The sequence below is a fragment of the Malus sylvestris genome, chromosome 2, assembly GCF_916048215.2.
Source record: "Malus sylvestris chromosome 2, drMalSylv7.2, whole genome shotgun sequence".
Classification (NCBI taxonomy): Eukaryota; Viridiplantae; Streptophyta; class Magnoliopsida; order Rosales; family Rosaceae; genus Malus; species Malus sylvestris.
This window is the reverse complement of record NC_062261.1, coordinates 7,062,174-7,081,224: the sequence shown is the minus strand read 5'-3', so window position 1 is coordinate 7,081,224 and position 19,051 is coordinate 7,062,174. Positions and strand designations below refer to the sequence as shown.

The 19,051-nt window shown below is 35.7% G+C and overlaps 2 protein-coding genes across 3 annotated transcripts; one reads left to right on the top strand and one right to left on the bottom strand.

The window, feature by feature from the left end:
- Positions 1 to 315: 315 nt before the first annotated feature.
- LOC126607450 (uncharacterized) lies at positions 316 to 2,410 on the bottom strand. 2 transcript variants are annotated; one of them, XM_050275034.1, is made up of 8 exons: positions 2,305 to 2,410; positions 1,883 to 2,203; positions 1,590 to 1,683; positions 1,332 to 1,450; positions 1,156 to 1,239; positions 915 to 998; positions 745 to 824; positions 316 to 636 (listed from the first exon to the last, which is right to left on the bottom strand). In XM_050275034.1, exons 2-8 carry the CDS (start codon positions 2,177 to 2,179, stop codon positions 630 to 632), a joined length of 765 nt encoding a protein of 254 aa, XP_050130991.1. In that variant the 5' UTR covers positions 2,180 to 2,203; positions 2,305 to 2,410; the 3' UTR covers positions 316 to 629. The 2 variants fall into 2 exon arrangements, with proteins under 2 accessions (XP_050130991.1, XP_050130995.1); XM_050275038.1 differs by lacking the exon at positions 2,305 to 2,410 and having other exon boundaries at positions 1,590 to 1,688; positions 1,883 to 2,163.
- A 1,106-nt stretch (positions 2,411 to 3,516) lies between these two features.
- Positions 3,517 to 6,736, top strand: LOC126607439 (DEAD-box ATP-dependent RNA helicase 17). Its single transcript, XM_050275025.1, has 8 exons — positions 3,517 to 3,673; positions 3,778 to 4,104; positions 4,192 to 4,300; positions 4,404 to 4,753; positions 4,858 to 4,931; positions 5,141 to 5,445; positions 5,783 to 6,023; positions 6,297 to 6,736. Exons 1-8 carry the CDS (start codon positions 3,565 to 3,567, stop codon positions 6,543 to 6,545), a joined length of 1,764 nt encoding a protein of 587 aa, XP_050130982.1. The 5' UTR covers positions 3,517 to 3,564; the 3' UTR covers positions 6,546 to 6,736.
- The last annotated feature ends 12,315 nt before the right edge of the window (positions 6,737 to 19,051 follow it).

Here is a 19,051-nt window from a genome sequence, read left to right as displayed (position 1 = left end):
TTGTAATCAATAAGTTCAGAGTTTGTTCAAACTAATGAGTTAGAGTTAGAAATAGGTCAACAGTTTGATTGCGACATCTGAGCCATACGTGTAAAGAAATCAAATATACTTTTCTATGGCCACAATTCAGCTCCACTCGCCTCTATCACAAATTGATTGGCTAGCCATGCTTTTCAAAGATTCAAGAGCCAACTAAAGGGAAAGGAATTCATGCTAAAAAATGGACAATCATATAGAGCATATACATACATAAACAGTTTTGAATACTGTACTCGAAACTATACGATTATTCGCAGAGTATAAGGGAGAACACGATTTAAGGGTCGAAAGAAAAAAGAATTTAAATTTTTCATGGAAAGAACAGCACACAACAAACCCCCAAAGGGACAATCATGAATCTTTACATGGGTCAATTTCTATACTTGCAAATGATAAGATACAAAGTACATTTGGAATCAACAGGACCTTGTTAGTGGGCACCAGCAGAAATGTAGGAAGAATGTATAACGTTTGCGGGGTTGTAATCCTGGATTTGGCAGACGAGATAGGTGATAATAACATGGTAGTGGTGCGTGACTTGTACGAACAAAGGCCTGACATGAAATTTCCCACCTTCTGCATATCCTGCATCACACACTATATCCAGGACGTAGGATATTCTAGAATTCAGTATATAATTGAACAAAAAGCTTCCGTTCGGAAAAAATACATCCAACTAAGAATGTGAAAGGCCAGAAGAATTACAAATTTAACACTCTTCGCACGCTTCCATCTGTAGGTTCTGGTGTTTGAGGGTGTTGCTCCTCGAGTATAGTTTGAACCCTCTGCATAATAGACATCAGATGAAAGTCAAGTCTATGAGAAAGAAGAGCATACACAATTTAAATATAACAACAGAAATTTCAGCATTTTACCTTTACAGAACTTCCAACTTCCTCAAGTTTTTGTAGTAGCACTAGATCCCCATACCTGAGAGACTTTGACGGGGACCCCTGAAGCTGACAAAAGGAAAAAAGAGTTTCTTAATGGCCTAACGAGTTATCAAGGATTTATCAATATGTCCAGATAAAGCTTTGCAGATATGACCAACAAAGTTCAGCTTCTTTGGATAAGGATTGAGATTGGCACACCAAAATAATCTGGCATATGACCTACCTTCAAATTTGGAATATCTTCAAGTGTGGAAATTTGTCTAGAGAAGACCTCATTAGTCATGCTTGAAAGGCGCATGAGGACTGCCTGAAACGGACATCAGGGGAGACAAACTCATCTTTTCTAAAATTGGGGATATCCTGCGAATAAGTGTTTAACTAAAGTGGTGAGTAACATACCTTCCTGAAAGCACTGGGATTCGCAATGCCATGAATTTGAACATCATCGCTTGCCGGCCGTCTGACACCAACATGTTCTATTCTAAGTGAGTAGACACCGAAGAGAGACTGCAGATATCCTGAGTATAACAACAGTATCATAAAGGGTTCTGAGGCATTATTCGAAGACTAAACCTCAAAATGCACAAAACAAAACATATGTATCAAAAAGTAATCTGGGAATGTAACACTTATGTACTAACTGCCAATGCTCCTTACCTTGCTCGATCACAACATCCGCTACTGAAGGCAACAAAAAATGCTTCTCTTTCTTCAACACCCCGAAAATTGGAAATGGAACCGGCTTTGCATACTGAGCTAAAGAAACAAAGCATTATCCAATGGTAACCAGCAACCCATAATTTCACATACCAAAAGCAACCAAATTCCAGCAGCATTCGAAGTATTGATCAATCGACAAACAATCAAATCAACCGAGAACAAAAATCCGCATTTGGGAGCTCAAATCATCAACAACAACATAAAGACTCAAACTTCAACTTCCAATTTACCTTGTAGACAATGGCATTGGGAGTGAGATAGAGCTTCCGCGATCGAATATCCTTTCGCAGAATGTAGCGGCGGACGGGCAGATAAAGCAGCATAAAAATCCCAATCCCCCATGCCAGTACCAAAAGCCCAGAGTAGAGAAGCCATCGTGCAGTTTGGTACTTCACAAAATTCTCCTCTTTTTCCTGAAACGAAGCTGAATACAGAACTGGTTCTTCACCTTCAGCTTCGGTTGCAGCTTCTGAAAGTAACCCCTCCTCCAAGCTATCAATCTCCACAACGTCGTTTCGCGTCCCCATCCGAATTGCTCACAGATCCAAACCCTAAGCCATAGCCAACCAGGAACTAAAGGTCAAATTTTTCAGAAATTAAAAAAAAAATGTAATTTTTCGATGAAATTTGCATCGAAATAATGAAAACATACCGATTGGTTGGATGTATGCGATCGGTTCGGGACTTCTGAGAGGGTGAAGATGCAAGAGAGACGACGAGGTTCATAAGCAGGTCTTCTGCTTTCCTTCTTTCAGTGTATCAGTCTTCAGCTCAAGCGGGCCGAGCACTGTAGTTTAGGTGCGGGCCAGGCCCAAAGCCCAAATTATTGGTAAAATGTGAGCGTCCAACTTAGATTTTTTACGCAAATTATTCACCGGTTGTGGAGAAAATATTTTCCTTTTCACAAGCGTTTTTGTTATAAGTATTTTTGTTCGGAGCATATTGTAAATTTAAAAATCTAAGTACCTTTTACCATTGATTTTTTTTTTGTCACACATAGGCAAAATTATTTGGGAACTTTAACGAAAAGCACCCGGTATTGTTCACTTTAACGAAAAACCACATTTTTACACTAAAAAGTCAATCCTTGTACTATTCACTTTACCCTTTATTTTGTCCTTATCATTAAAACTCAAAGTTTTCAAGCCCTTTTCATTAGTTTTCCTAAATTATTTTCGGTGGTTAGATAGCTCGTATGATGGTCGGAAAACGTTCTTTGCCTTTTCCGGAATCAATCCCGCACATGTCCAATGCTTGTATGTCTCTTATACCATATCATAACGTTGGCAGTCAATCTGAGAACCAATTGACGAATACTTTTTTATTGAATACAATGAAATATTTATAGTATTTATACTATGGTTGAGATTTGAGTCAAAGGCCCACAAGGGTGTTGAACTATAATGATTTGGTACAAACTCGTCATCAACGAGAAGGATTTGAAGTATGATGATTTGATATCAAACTCATCATCAAAGAGAGTCGTACTTAAATTGTACTGCTGAGTGACAATTGACCATGAGTTAAAAAGACCCGAAGATTTAACCCTTTAACAATGGAAAAAGATTCTCGTCAGATCATTTTCCTGAGGATCCTAAGGATCCCGTGATCGTGACCGTTCATCGTACATCTTGCGGTTAGTTTTCGTTAGATACTATTTATATTTAATTTTAAAATTTAAATTTTCAAATAATTTCTGACCGTACAATGTACGATAAACGGTTACGATCTTGGAATCTCTAGGATCCCTAGGAAAAGGATGTAAAATTTGATTTTTTTTAAGCGGTTGTAAGTCCAGGCCCAATAGTTTAGGGTTCAAGACCAATTGTTATCGGGTCGGGTTATGTGCTTTATTAACAAGCGAATTCGAAGTTGGAACTAGGAAGAACAAGCAGAAACAGAAGCAGCTCAAATGGTGGCCGCCAAGAGAAAACCGACAGAAACAGAGGAATCCGATATCTTCGCGCCTTGTTCTTTCTCCAGTCTCGGACTTCACACACAATTATGTGAACAACTCGAAGGTAACCCATGATTTTATTCTTCGTTTTTTACACCGAAATCGCACTTTAATTTTCTCAAAAAATAACAAAAGATGATTAATTTGTGTTAATATGATCGAAAACAGAGAGGTTGGGCTTCAAAGCTCCGACTCTGGTCCAAGCTCAAGCCATCCCGGTCATCCTTTCCGGCCGCCACGTGCTCGTCAATGCGGCCACTGGCACGGGGAAGACCGTGGCGTATTTGGCTCCGGTCATCCACCACCTACACTTGTACCAGCCTCGGATTCAGCGCTCCGACGGAACTTTCGCGCTGGTTCTTGTGCCCACGAGGGAGCTGTGTTTGCAGGTTCACGAGATTCTGCACAAGGTGCTGCACAGGTTTCATTGGATTGTTCCGGGTTATGTAATGGGGGGTGAAAACAGGTCTAAGGAGAAGGCCCGTCTGCGAAAAGGTTGCCGAAATTGTATTTTTGGTGTCGGGTTTTGTTAAAGTTTTGATTTTTATGTTTTCTTCTTACTGACTATGTGCTGCTCTTCAGGCATATCTATTCTTGTTGCAACTCCTGGACGGCTCTTGGATCACCTGAAGAATACGGCTTCTTTCGTGCACACGAATTTGCGTTGGATTATCTTCGATGAAGCAGATAGGTATAATGCTACATACAACGTATTGTGCCCAAATGTTGTTGTATAATTGTTATCATCCATGTTGGATTTGCATTCATTCAATATCGATATGGTCTTTTTACAGAATTTTGGAATTGGGATTTGGAAAAGAAATAGAGGAAATACTAGATCTTTTAGGCTCAAGGCAACATGGCTCTGCCGCTAAGAATGTCGCTGTTACAAGTAAATATGAGTTTCCGAGGCAGAATTTGCTATTATCAGCTACCTTAAATGAAAAAGTCAATCACCTTGCAAAAATGAGTTTAGAGAAACCTGTTATGATTGGCATGCCTGAGAAGAAGAGGCAGTCTATTGCATTGCATGAGCATTTAGGATCCGACGCGGATGATGATGACACACAAACAATGAACACAACAGGCTCTGTTAGTGAAGATTATAGACTTCCTGCTCAATTGACACAGAAATATGTAAAAGGTGTGTCCCGATAAATTTCCTTTTTCCTTTTTTCTTTTTTTGTTGGGCCGGTTGATAAAAGTAAATATATGGCGATTAATTGTTTTGATCAACCTTCTTTGCAGTACCATGTAATGCGCGGCTTGCTGTACTTCTTTCCATTCTAAAGTATCTTTTTGAGCGACAAACTTCCGAAAAGGTAGCCTGCACATCAACTTTCCATTTCCTAATGGTCATGGAAACTAGCTTTTTTTAGGGGACAGTCTTACAGACAAACTTCGATCCGACTTAGTGGGATAAGGCTTGGTTGTTGTTGTTGTTGTAGTAGTCTTATAGACAAACTTCCATTTTCAAACTTCATTTCGTTATGCTCTACCCTGTCAGTTCGCTCACATACTCATTTTACAGATTGTGCTATTCTTTTCAACATGTGATGCAGTGGATTTTCACTACTCCTTGTTAAGTGAGTTTCAATTCAAACCTTCTTCAGGACCAGATGCAGAACCTAAGCATAGGTTTGTTAATTGTAAGACCTTCCGGTTACATGGGAATATGGAGCAGGAGGACCGAAGAACTGCGTTTGAGACCTTCAAAAGAGAAAAATCGGCTCTTCTTTTGTCCACAGATGTTTGTGCTAGAGGTTTGGATTTCCCGAAAGTAAAATGTATTATACAATATGATTCTCCAGGCGAGGCTACTGAATATGTTCATAGGTATTTGGACTTCTTTGTCTTCCCTTTTCTTTTCCCATTTTATCCCCCTTCTCTTTTGGATGTGCAACTATATTAGCCAGACTCAAGAGATGCATAAAACAATTAGCGATAACAAATTTTCTTGAATTTATTCAAATTTTTGAAAATTTAAGAACTAATTGGTATTTAAAATGGACTAAAATATTCTTTTTCGATGGCTAAAATTACATGCTTATATGTTGCAAGATTTGTTTCTGAGCATGAAGTTTCCCTAGGCTAACTCTATCATGCATCTTTAACGTTATTCATGATATTACATTGAGTTTCCCTGAAGATGTTTATTTCATTCTTGATGTAGGGTTGGAAGAACCGCTCGGCTGGGTGAACGAGGAGATTCATTGTTGTTTCTACAGCCAATTGAAATGGATTATTTGAAAGAGTTGGAGAAACATGGTGTTTCTCTAACAGAGTTTCCCCTCCTCAAAATATTAGATAGTTTTCCACTATATGGTCATAAGCATGTCAGGAAATTTGTTTCCATTGACGGACATCCCTGGGTTATGTCTTTGCAAAAGGCACTCGAAGCATTTACCGATAAGGTACTTCTATTCTCCTAATTCTTCTTCGGTGTGCCTTAGGGTATGCAGTATGGTGTTGTGTTTGTGCTGTAAAGAAAGCCCTACATTCGGTTTTCTGCATTTTTTTTCTTTCCTAAATTATGTGAAAGTTTTATATATATCTTGTCGATTAAGAACAATGTTTAGTTAGCTCACTTTATGCTAGACATATTTATAGATATGAAGATTCATAGTAATTATGAGTTTCATTCTTTGTGATTAACATTAACAAATTTGCCTTCATTTATTTTCTAGCCGGATATGAAGACACTGGCCAAAAACGCATTTTGCTCCTGGGTTCGTGCATACACTGCCCACCGTGGTGAGCTGAAAAGAATATTTATGGTGAAGAAACTTCACTTGGGACATGTTGCGAAAAGCTTTGCATTGAAAGACCAGCCTTCCTTGGTCGGTAAGTCATTCCACAATCAAGAAAAAAAGAGGAAGAGGGACGAAAAGCATAAGGGATCATCGAGAAAGAGGAAGGTTTCGAGGAAAACATGATTGCGGATAAAGATTGTTTTGGTTATTCAAATTGTATGCTGTTATATTCTTTTTTCTTGGATCATAGAAGGATAATTTAGCATGGCTTGACAAACCCTTGCAGTAATGTAGTCATTGTCGTAACCTATCAAGTACGAAATCTCAGTTCTTGAGCCGAAGTTTGCTGATGATTACAGCTTACCTTGTCAAAATGTAGCCCAATTCACAATCTGTTTAGGCTGGTAGCCCAATTGACAGTTGAGACCGATTTGTTTTATGTCTAAAAAAATGCAAGGATCAGCCCTGCATACGGCCGAGTCCTGGTCATTCATGCTTGTTTGACCCACAACGTAGGAACGGTCAAGATTAACCCGGCATACAGTCGAGCTATGGCCGTTCATGTTTGTGGAGCTCTCAAAGCAGGAACGGTTAGGATCAGCGAGCTCATGCGCGAGCATGAAAGATCCCGGAGCTTGAAGGAGCATTTTTGTGGAGTCTTTAAGGGGAAAATTTACCACATTGGTGAAAAGGTGTTTAGCTCTTGCATGAGATTGTGAGTTCAAATATTTCAGTAACTAATCTAAGATTTAATCTAAGAAAATCTATCGTTTGATCCTAAAAAAAAAAAAAAAAAAAAAAAAACCCTTATGAAATTACGACATTTCTCATTAAATTAAGCAATGGATAAAATATGTGAGGCTATGGGTTTACCGTCGTGCTGTCTGAAGCTACTGACTAAGACATGACTCAAAGGATCTAGTTCTTATTTGTTTTGGGTGATATCTTGTGAATCTACCAAATTCAATGTCGCATGATCTCTCCTCTCACAGAATAAAGACTTTCTAGGCTTGATACATTGTTACCGTGACATTTTGTGCTAATCATATAAGTCGCGTGTTAGTATTTTCCTACATGTCATTTTATAATTGACACAAAACGTGATGATGACTGCATATTTGTACCGTGAAAATTGCTCTTATCTTGTGATTTTCTGTAAGTTATAGTGGGTCGAGGGGTTCATCTGAAAATGATATTCATCATCCATGTCCCATATTAAATGCGGAAATTGTTTTCATCGTTTTCAGTGTGATGGACAATGACATAGAATGGTCCACTATCTGTAACACCCCGTCCTTGAAATATTTATTTTCGGGAATTAATTTGGTTGATGGACCCAAACTAAACTTTTGTTTAGTTGACTACCATTAATTCCGATTTCCTAATTCAATTCACTAATCCTTTACATTAAATTTATGACCACCCTTTAATTAAAAACCATAAGTTAAATACTTCAATTATTTACCAAATTCCTTCCCTTAGTACAAATTCACAATAAAGGATTCCTCTCTATTATTTCAGTATCACCTATCATAATTCTTTGATTATATACCTTGTTTCCATCCATGATTCATAATTAAAATTTCCACACCAACGTACTAATTTTGTTCTCACTTGCCACCACTTTCTTTTATAAATCAATTCTCATTCTTAAAATTATTTCTCAAATTGTTTAACCTCACTTATTTTATGGCTACATCTAACGTCTCGTTAGACTGCCTACGTACTCTAAACAGGGATCAAGCCATTCGTAGTTCACAATTTCAAAATTCAAACCAAATCCGAATATATTCATTTAGTCCCACATATACCACAATCGTATTAATATTCAAACCACATCAGTTAGATCTCAAAAGCATAATTAGAATAACGAAATTTGCATCAAAACACAATGTCGGCTCCCTGGTTGTGCGGTGGCAGTCGGCCGCCCCGACTCGCCGGAAAATTTAACTATTTCTAAAAATTCTAAAAAGTTACAGAAATGAAGATCTCAAAGAGTAGAACAAACTTTATACCTGCGGTCAAGTCCAGTTTGGCTTGGAAAGGCTCCAATTTGCCTCGAACCCACCGGAACCCTATAAATGGGTGGCCTCGAATCGTCACCTCTGGTGCCCTGCCGCTCCTACCATTGTTTGGGCTTTGTTCCAGCCATCTAGGGAAGGGTTTTGGTGGAGGTAATTGTAAGAAATCATTTCACAATTGATGGATTTTGGGCAATGTCTCCCGCGGCACCCATCACTATTTTTGTACCAAAATACCATTAAATTCCCTCTAATTTTTTGGTGGAACTAGAAGAGAGAGGGCCAAGGTGATGATTGGGAGCAGTTTATAGGTCCAATTCATCGGAAAATTGGACGAGAAACTGCGAGGAGCCGCCGGTTTGAGGAGATGGGTCGCACGGGTTTTAGGCCAGGATCCGTAATCATGTGCACCCTCCTTCCCTCCTTTTTCCTCCCGGCCTCCCCCTTCCCCTTCGTCTCCTCTCCTTTTTCCTCATTTCTAACCTTTCCTTTTCATCCTAGCCATCCATCTCTTTTTTTCTTTTCATCTCAGCCACACAGGTGGCACACCTCAAACTCCAGATTTTCTGGAGGATTCTAATTAAGAGCAAAACTACAAAAATATCTCTAACTTTAAACATTAATAACTCTTTCGTTATAACTCTGTTTCACGAACGGTTTGCACCTATGCGTTCGTGAGATCGGGCTCTATTCAAAAATATAAATTTTGACCTTAAAAGGTCTACGGATTTTAGATAATTAATTTCCAAACTCAAACTTCGTAATTTATAATAATTTCCAGAAATAAACTTTAAAATTTTTCCCAATTCTATTTTCATCACCATAAATCGATTTACTTTTCAATTTTTCTCCACATATTCGTAATTATGAATATATAATTCATATACTTAAATTTTCAAGGTATTACACTATCCATAAGAATTTAGAAAATTGACTTGAAAAATATAATACAAGCTGCAAAGGGTTTAGGATTAAAGTTCTAAAAAGCTACCTTCCACTTATGGGAGAAACTTTTTCATGTGCCCAACACGTTATGTCGACCTTTTATAAAAAAAATTGTGAAACCTAGAAACAATATCAAATCCGCCATCTACTATTATAACAGCTTGGCATAGTTTGTCGAGCATATATAAATTATTTTCCACTAATGGCCATGGATTCATATCCGAGCTCAACTCTTTGGTCCAAGCGGTTTGATGGTTACGTTGTTGTAGTAATAGACTAAGGTTCGGATATCAATCAGGATTGTGATTGAGATTATACCTGCTAAAATTTTACGCTTATATACACGATAAAATGTTACGAATTCATTACTCTTTTGTTCACACGCACATCCAAACGTTACAAAATCCCAACACCTTCTAAGCTAAGCCTACATGATTAGCCAGTACATGATTAGGGTTTGATAATTTTTGCTACTAAGCTAATAAAAGGATGCAGACACATTTGTCAAGTCAAAAGAAGTCATTGTCCAAATTGGTTACGATAAGGAAATGGACGTTGAGCCCACTCGTATAAACGTGAGTTAGCAATATCAGCCACTGATTTATTGTGAGTTTCACGTGCATCCGCAACTGAAAGACGACTGTCCCAAAAACTTGTGGGATGTTTTAATTTAGTGAATAGTATGAGATAGACATTTGCAACCAGTCAACCTTGTTAGATGAAGGGTCAAAATCAAACCCACATGGATTGGCGGAACTGCCAAATGCACCTGCCGCGCTGACGGACTCAGGACCATAACCCAATGATGAGGTGTCCATACCCTTCATTGGGTCCTCACCTAATTTTGAGACAAAGTAGGCCCAATATTAATTTCAGTCAAGCCCAGTACCCTTCATTGGGCCCATTTCACGTCGGATCAACATCAAACTCTTTGAATTTTAATATTACTTGTTCATTTTTCAGTGTGACTTTGTTTAAGCTTTTACTCGGGAGGGGGAGAGTGAAAAAGTCTCTAATAATTTTCACGGGTTACCAACATTGTTGCTTTGAAGATTTGGGAAGCTATCCAACTGAAAAACCCTTGTTCCATTGGTCGATCTGAACTGAAAAAAAAAAACACCTAGTTTCATCAGTCGAGCTGAACCAAATGAAACCCTAGTTGTATCGGTCGAGGTAAACCAAAAAAACCCTAGTTTTGAGCCTGAGCAGGAAAAGAAATTGAATTAAATCATACTAGTTCTAAAAGATGTCTAACTAACTCAATATCTGGCTCAAGTATTGACATGATTCCGTGTATGTATGGAATTAATGTAAACTCAATTCTTGCTTGGTAACACACATGGCATCCAACATGAAATGTTTCAATTGACCTACACTTATGGTATAATCAACAACGTACCATTAGTTAATATACGTTCTTTGTTGGATAAAATCCTAAATCCAGCTCATAAACGATAATTATTTTATTTATTTCTATCAAACGAAAATTATAAATAAAGGAAAAAAAAACGGGAGACTTTGGATGCGGTCCCTAGTTATGAATAATCTTTGACTGAAACTTTGTTGGTTTTCAATTTTTGATCCAAGTCCCTAAAATTAATTGATAATTTATTTCTATGTACGTTACTATATTTTTTAAATTAAAAATTAAAATTTATAGTTGTTTATAGTAATGAGATTTTAAATAAAAAACATAATTTGTGGGATTACAAATATTAAAATATAAATATACTATTGTGTGTGTGTGTGTAAACATGGGTACATTCATAAAAAATAACCAAAAAATTATTGTATCAAAACATGGGTACATTCTTCAAAATGGGTACATTTAGCAAAAATAAAAATGGGTACAAATAAATAAAAAAATATGGGTACAATACAAATAAAACTTTCAAAAATATGGGCACAAAAAGAAATTAATATATGGGTACAAATTAAAATTGAAAGGAAAATTGGTACAAATTAAAAAAGGGTTGCAAATTAAAAATGGGTACAAACTAAAAATAAAAATATATGATAAAAAATTTAGCCATAAATATAAATATACTAATTGTAACATTTTTAATATTAAATGAATATATTTAGAAATAAAAAATATTTTATTATTGAAATAATTAATGATATTATTAATACAAAGGACCTTGATCAAAAATTGAAAAGTAATAAGGTTTTAATCAATAGAGTAGTAAAAATAAGGATGAAAACCTAATTACTCCAAAAAAAAACTGTTATTATGTCGTTTCTCTTAAATCGATGCTATCAACTATAAATCACATCTAGAATCTTAGACAATGGATGATCTTAGATAATGAATGAGTGATGCTGTATAACCTTGTTCATTTGAATAAGCAAAAGATCTTAGAGCAGATATTAGATCGCAAGTTCTCCACAAATGCCAAGATATCGAATGCTTTTATTAGAGACAGAAAAATTGGTTCGTGCAGGTTAGAATTATACGCAAATGATTCAGTAGCCTCTCCTTTTGATGCAGTACTAGAAGGCCTTGTCATCCTTAAAATTGTTGATAATGAATCACACATTGATGAGAGAAGAGACATTATAAGAGTTTATAAGTAGTTGATTTCTCCTCATATTGCTAAAGTAATTGGTTTTATAGTGAAACCTCAACTTTCTTCATGGTTACAAAGTAGGTTATCCCATGTATAAAACCAAAACGGCTACACTTGCTCTACATCACCATATTTGTGTTGTCCATGTGCTTGGTTTGAAAATTCGTCACGTGTGAGGGGGCATGTAGAGAATGCATCTAATCACATTGATGCATGGAAGGATGGACATCGGGAGTGCTTATAAGTAGCTTGACTATTCCTTAAATTGTTAATTAGGTTTATGGTAAAAGTTCTACTTTCTTTAGAAATATCATACACATTTTCTTTTGAGCATTTTGATCCAGAAAAATTCAGTTGTTTTCGGATTAAGTCCAATTTCATTTAATTTTTTATAGACAAAAAAATTCAGCTGCATTTTGCCTACGATATTTTTGTCCAATTTAATGTTCCTAACTTATATATCAATAATTAATCGGATATATAGTGAAAAATCACAATGCCCTGCCATATATGCGCGTCAGAAAAACAACTGCAATAATGCAAATAATTCATCAACTTTTACCAGAAATAAAAATAAAAATAAAAAGACTTGAAGAAAAAGCTTCATCTTCATGCAGAAGAGCACAGTAATAAACCAACCAGTCCCCACGTGACAGACAGTAATAATTCATGGAATCATAGTAGATTAAATCCATGGGCTGCATTTTTTAAGGGGTTATATTGTAATTAACCCGACTTTTCATTAATCTATTTGCCATTAGTAATTAACTTGGTTTGATTAATTTGAAATCACTAAGATTTAAATAATCGATGTTAAGAATATAAAGAGAAAGGAGGAGTGTATTGTGACAAATGCAGGAGGCAAAGCCAGTGGTATATTTACTCACTCGTTCGATTTGTATATAGGTTTTTGGGACACTTTGAAGGGAAGGTTCCCTCTAACAGGCATTTGTTCCGTGAATCTCGTTTCTTGCTTGCTTTTTGGGGTTCATCAATTGCTTCCTACTCAATGTTCACTGTATGTAATTTGTATTGGTAGGATTAGGGTTACCAAATATTCTGAGATCCTACCCCATTTTGGGGAATATATATGTAGAAATTAATATGATAGAAGATGGCTACGTGGATTAACTTTTATTATGTAATTTATGCATTTAATTGTCATGTCATTACTCGTTTGATATAAACAACAGTGGTTATTCATACTTTCGCTTACTTTTCGCTTATTTTTTGCATTTAAAATTCAATACTTTATTATTTTAAATTGTAAGAGAATGATTGTATTCTAAGAACGAAAAATAAAATTGTCAAGTGCAACACCGCTATTTTGAGAATGGTTTTAAATCAGACGAGCATGCATGATTATATTCTGAGAGTAAGAATAACATTGTCATGTGCATATATAACTACTACTTTGAGAATGAATTTAAAGGTCTAAATGGATTTGTATAACTTATAAGGTTATATTCTGGCTACTATATATCTCTAAGAACTAGAACGAACACATACTTTAGTAAAGATAAGAAGGGGTTCGAAGAAATAGGTTGCGCAACATATACACATCCCTAGCTAAGCCTCCAAAAACTATTAGTGTAACATGCACAAGTTGGAGGGAATGGAGTTGATTGATTGAACCCCACCTAGTGATATTGCAGTACAAGATGCCTCCTTGAATTGGCCTACATCTTTTTCTCAGTGGATAATACAAGTAACTTGCAGGTCCCTCTCCTTTTGAAGATAGTGTTGAATCACCTGGATGGCGACCTTAGTGGCTCAGTTATCAACATCAACTTCCTGGCTCAGTTATCAACATTGTCTTCCTTTCTCCCTATCTTTCCCCGATCGAGCTTGTATATGCCACAACAAACCATGCAATTTTAGGGTTACAGCATCTCTTAAGGACTTAGCAAAAAATTTCTTAAAAACGTTCTTTGCTAAGTCCTTATGAGTTAATTAATATCTTAACCTTATTTTATCTATGAGGCTCAAATTTGATTTTCCAACTCTATTACTAAACAATGCTTTTGAAAAAAATGTGTTGCAAGACCCAATTTGCTGACCTGAAGAAGTAGCAACTGACCTTGTAAATATAGAACTTCAATTGCTAATTCTTTAGTTGAACTTTTATATGAACTCTACAATTTTCTTTCTACATCCAACTCAATTTTTTGAATGTTATTCCCATTTAGTCCTTCCATCAAACTAAAAGTAAAAATAAAACTCATAAAATTAAAAAATCTTTCCACACCCAGCTAATAGCAAAGCTTAATACCTTCTCTTCCAGCGTTGTCAAGTCCCCTGCAACACTTCCACTTCCTCTTTGTTGTTTCATTCTTTTTTTTTTTCAACTGAAATCAGAATCAAATGAACCAATACGCATTACTCAGCCACCATGGATTTGGAACCAAGAGTGATCTATAATCTATGTGGGAGGTTCAAACTGCAATTTGAAACCTAAACCCTAATGCTTGCAGCAGCCTGCCTTGCCTTAGATACAGTAGCGTTTGCCATGCCAATTCAAACTGCTACTTCCATATCTAGTCAATACAAATCATTAAGTTTTGGTCCCAATTCAAATTGATCAATTTTCTTATAAATTTAAATCCAATTAATCAATAAAAAAAGGGGTGTGCTATCCACCCACCCTATTTTACTTCTCACACCCCTTGATAATTTATGTCCGTTGATCTTCTTCAATTTATCTGATCCGACGGCCGAAAATTAAAAAGGTGTGTGAGAAGTAAAACAGGGTGTGTGGACATCACACCCCTAAAAAAATGAGATCAATTAGACTTGATCTTCTTGACAAGTCCTCTAAGGTTGACGGCACGATAGAGAGCAATGAGTTTGACGGCAATGGCTTTGGATGACAGCCGGAACTGGACCTGGTTACTGCGGTCGGGTGAGCATGTTGGACGAGTGGGTTAATTGATTTGCTCTAATTTTCGATTTAATTTTACCAATGTAATTCATTTTATTTGAGGGCAAAATAGGAAAGTTAAGTGATAAAATTTTGGAGTTGAGTGTAGAAAGTTAATAACTAGGTTCAAATATTTTTTTTCTTTTTTTAATTTGTTAACTGGTTGCTATCTCCGTTGAAGATGAGTTTTTCTAATGTAGCATAACAAATATAACTTTGCCACCCGGATGCTCTTAGTCCTTAAATTTTACCATCAAGATAGAGTGATCTTAACTACACTCAATGTGCAACATCTCTAACGATTTCTTTTGATGAGAAATGATAGCACTTTAGTAGGTCATTAGGCAAGATTACAATCTTTACAGGGGACATTCTAAATTACATTTGGAAGTTTTTTAAACTACAAAATGACGAAATTTGAATTTTGAGTTCTCGTTTAAATTTTAAAAATAGAGTACGATATATAGCATTAACCGAATTATTTTGTTAAAGACAAAATATATACGTAATTTACTAGTAATTGAACGTACTAGTCAGGGATTTACCTTAAAATTTACCCAAAGAAACTCATTGAGGTTGGCTTAGTGGGGAATAATCTCGTGATTAGCTTAATCAATCAACGACAATATTTCATTAATAATGATTAAATGACACCCATGCCGAGGCCCCAAGACGTATAATTAAGTGTGTTCGTCTCCTTGTTGCCCCTTTCCTTTCTGCGCTATCAAACTATCATTAGCAAAGCCATGTGCAAACCAACATGGTTTCGTAAGATCATTCCCTTCGCATGCCAAGCGCCACGGGCAACGGAATATAATTAAGAAAGACGGAATCATTTGGTTTGCTCCCATGCATGCCATAATTAATGAAGTTGATGGAACCCATATTCTTGCATTATTTTTTAAGCAAATATATGTCTCGTTTGGTCCTTATGATTGGATTCTAATGGATGACTGATCACTATATTTAAGATACGTACAAGGCCAAATGAGAACTTAACCATTTCATCGTCCAAAATTGTAGGATAGAAAATGGATAAGTTTCCTTTATGTATAATTCCCTTTTAATTCCCTCAAAATGTAAAATCATTCGCTTTTATATATCTTGAATACAGTGAATTATCTATTTCAATCTAATCCTAGACACCAAATAAGATCATAGTGAAATGCTCTTAGTGAAATAAAATGCTCCGTATCAAACCCTGAGTCTATTAACTTAAAAGCAAAAAAAACAAAAAAAAGGTTGTGACTAGGGCAATTTGGCCCCTCGGCGGACTCAAGTTTGAATCGATTAGAATATCATTTTATCAAAATAAAATATTATAAATATTTATATCCATTTGATAAAATGTCGCTTGCAGAAATGTATGTGGTTAAAATTTACGGATAATATAAGTATTTGTCAAACAACGCAAGTATGACAACAATAGATTAATCATGCATATTGTCAATGAACGAATATATCAATATTAGACCAAATCCAATCTTGAGCTAAATGCTATTTTTTAGGTTTTATTCCTCCTTCCAAACTCAACTCAACTTATGCTAAATGTGTGGGCTAAAAGCTAAATGTGTGGGCTAAAAGCTAAAAGCCAAATAAAAGCCAAATTCCCCAGGATTACCAATGGGACCCCATCCACATGAACATGTCTCCGAGGATTTATTGAATCAAACGGTTGAGATCAAATATAATCAAATTTAACGGTAAAAAAAAGATCTAACAGCCCAAATTTAAATCCAACGGCTAAAATAATTAAAAAAAACTATTTAACTCAAAATTCATCCAAATTTAGTGATTTTTTAATATTTATCTGAATTTAAATATTTTTAGGTTAAAATGTTCATAAAATTAATTTATGATAGTGTACATAATTTTGTTTTTAAATTACTTTAAAATAAAAAATTAGCCTAAATTTATTCTTTAATGATCTAAGGCTAAAAAATTTAGGCCAAAATGATTGGAGTATAAAAACTGTTTCTGGGCTAAAACCTAAATTTTCTGAGCTAAAAATTTTAGATTTTACCCTAAGGTTGGAGATGGTTTTAGGGCTCATGCATATTTAGAAAAGATTGGAAAAAGGATTTGGCACTTGTCACTGCTGATGAGTTTGTGGCAATATATATTAACTAGTAATGGCAGACACTCTTTCTTGCGTGGAGTTGATGTACATGATCTTGTTGCTCTACGCATGCTGATTACAAACAAAAACTGCTTTTTTTTTTTTCTTTCTGAAATATCGATTGAAGAATGGCATCAGCTAGCCAGCTAGGGCAACCACAGCAAGCAATTGCTGAGTGATCGATTAGGTTACGGAAGATCATTGGACTACGAAGCATTTACGTCTTGTCTCTCCTTTTTTTTTCTTGGTCGATCGATTCATATATTCGATCTCATCACTCGCAGTGACGTGATTCCTTGTCAATTTAATCGACGACTTTCATGTCTATCGTTTTGTTAACAACGTTGTTATCGTGTCATGTATTTATGATACCACATCAAAAATTTTGTTGCATTTTATTTAAGGAGCTTTATTGAAAAAGACTTAACGAAAATTTATTTTAATCAAAAGCATTCAACAACTTTTTTAACATAACGTTGTTAATTTCATTTCAATGTCTTATCTGTCACTCACTTTTTAATAAAAATTTTAATTACAAGTTTACCCATTTATAAAAATAACCAATAAGGACCTAGAATGATATATGGTAATAATAGGATGAGCACGACAAGGTAACATGAGCCCTAGACTTATATTGGGCTGTGAAAGTAATCGACATGACGTAAGCCGAATTCACAAAAAAAAGACATAAAGGAATTCTGAAACTTATAAATTGTGGATGCCCTTTCCAATTAAATGGTAAGAAGTTAGCAATTGATAATGAATGGATATTGATGGTAGTTATTGGAGTGCATAATCATATAACAATAGAGCATTTGGAGGGTCATTTATTTGCTAGTAGATTATTGTATGAGATTTCGTTGTTTGGAAAATAGCATATCAATTTTTTAAGAATAATAGTGGGTGGAGAATATCATATAGAAGTTATTTTAAGAATAATAGTAAGTGATGAAATAACATGTTTATTTTTCAGCTTTTTTATATGAGTAGAATTATAATGTGAGTGAAAAAGATAAAATACTGAGTGCTCTAGAAATTATCTTGTAATAAAAAAGGACAAAAGTTTAATCAAAACAAAAGAAGCCCAGCACGCGAAACATAGGGCCCAGCGCCTAGGACCACGCGCGCGTATGAAGCCCATCGCCCAGCACATAAAAAATTCCTTGATAAAATTTTGATAAAGAGTCAGTAATTAAGAAATAGTCCTACCACTAAATGTTTGGTTTGTATATATGTAAACAACTCTTGTGTGACATATTTGTGGATTGATCGGTTAATGTCACTTTTAATCACATTGCAATCATTATTTCTTGATAATTCATTACGCAATAGTCATTATTTCTTAATTAATAATAATTCTTTTATAAATAATATGTAGACAATATATCTTCTCTTTGTATGAAATGTTTGTTGATTGATTGGTTAATGCCACTTTTAATCACATTGAAGTCATTGATTCTTAATTAGTTAATAAATTCTCAAAAAATAACCGGTAATGAAATATGTTATTGGTTAGGCCTTCGGTGTTGTCCCTTTAATTAGGTCCAAGTTCAAATTTTTTGTACTTATTTTATGTGTGATCTCCAAATAAGATGTTAAAATGTCCAAATAAGCAATAATGTTAAAAAAAGACAAATGCAATATTTTCCAATCGAGAAACCAAATCTGATGTGGCATGATATGGAATAGCAGTTCTCCCTGTCAAATTTGACAGCAGGGTCAAATATTTTTTTATAAATTTTTTACCAGATCTGCAACTCTCCTCTCTCACTTTACCCTGAGAAGCACCGCTCGTCCACTATGTCGTACCCCATCTTCACTGCCTGCTTCGCCACCGCTAAGAGCAGCATCTTCCCCATCTCCTTCCTCCTATAGCACTCCCTCACAAACAGGTCCTCTATGTAAACCCAAAAAAAGGTGGAGTAATTTGAGAAAAACAGCACAAACCCAGCAATGACAGCGTCCCTGTCGTTGGATCTGAACAAATCGCATTATGGGTCGTCGATCGGGAGGTCCAGATTGAGGGTTTTGATGGTGGGTGGGTAGGCCAAGTTGTTGCACTGAAGGTGTTCAACGAAAGGCGTCAGAGACTTCAAGGACGAAGATGGTGAATG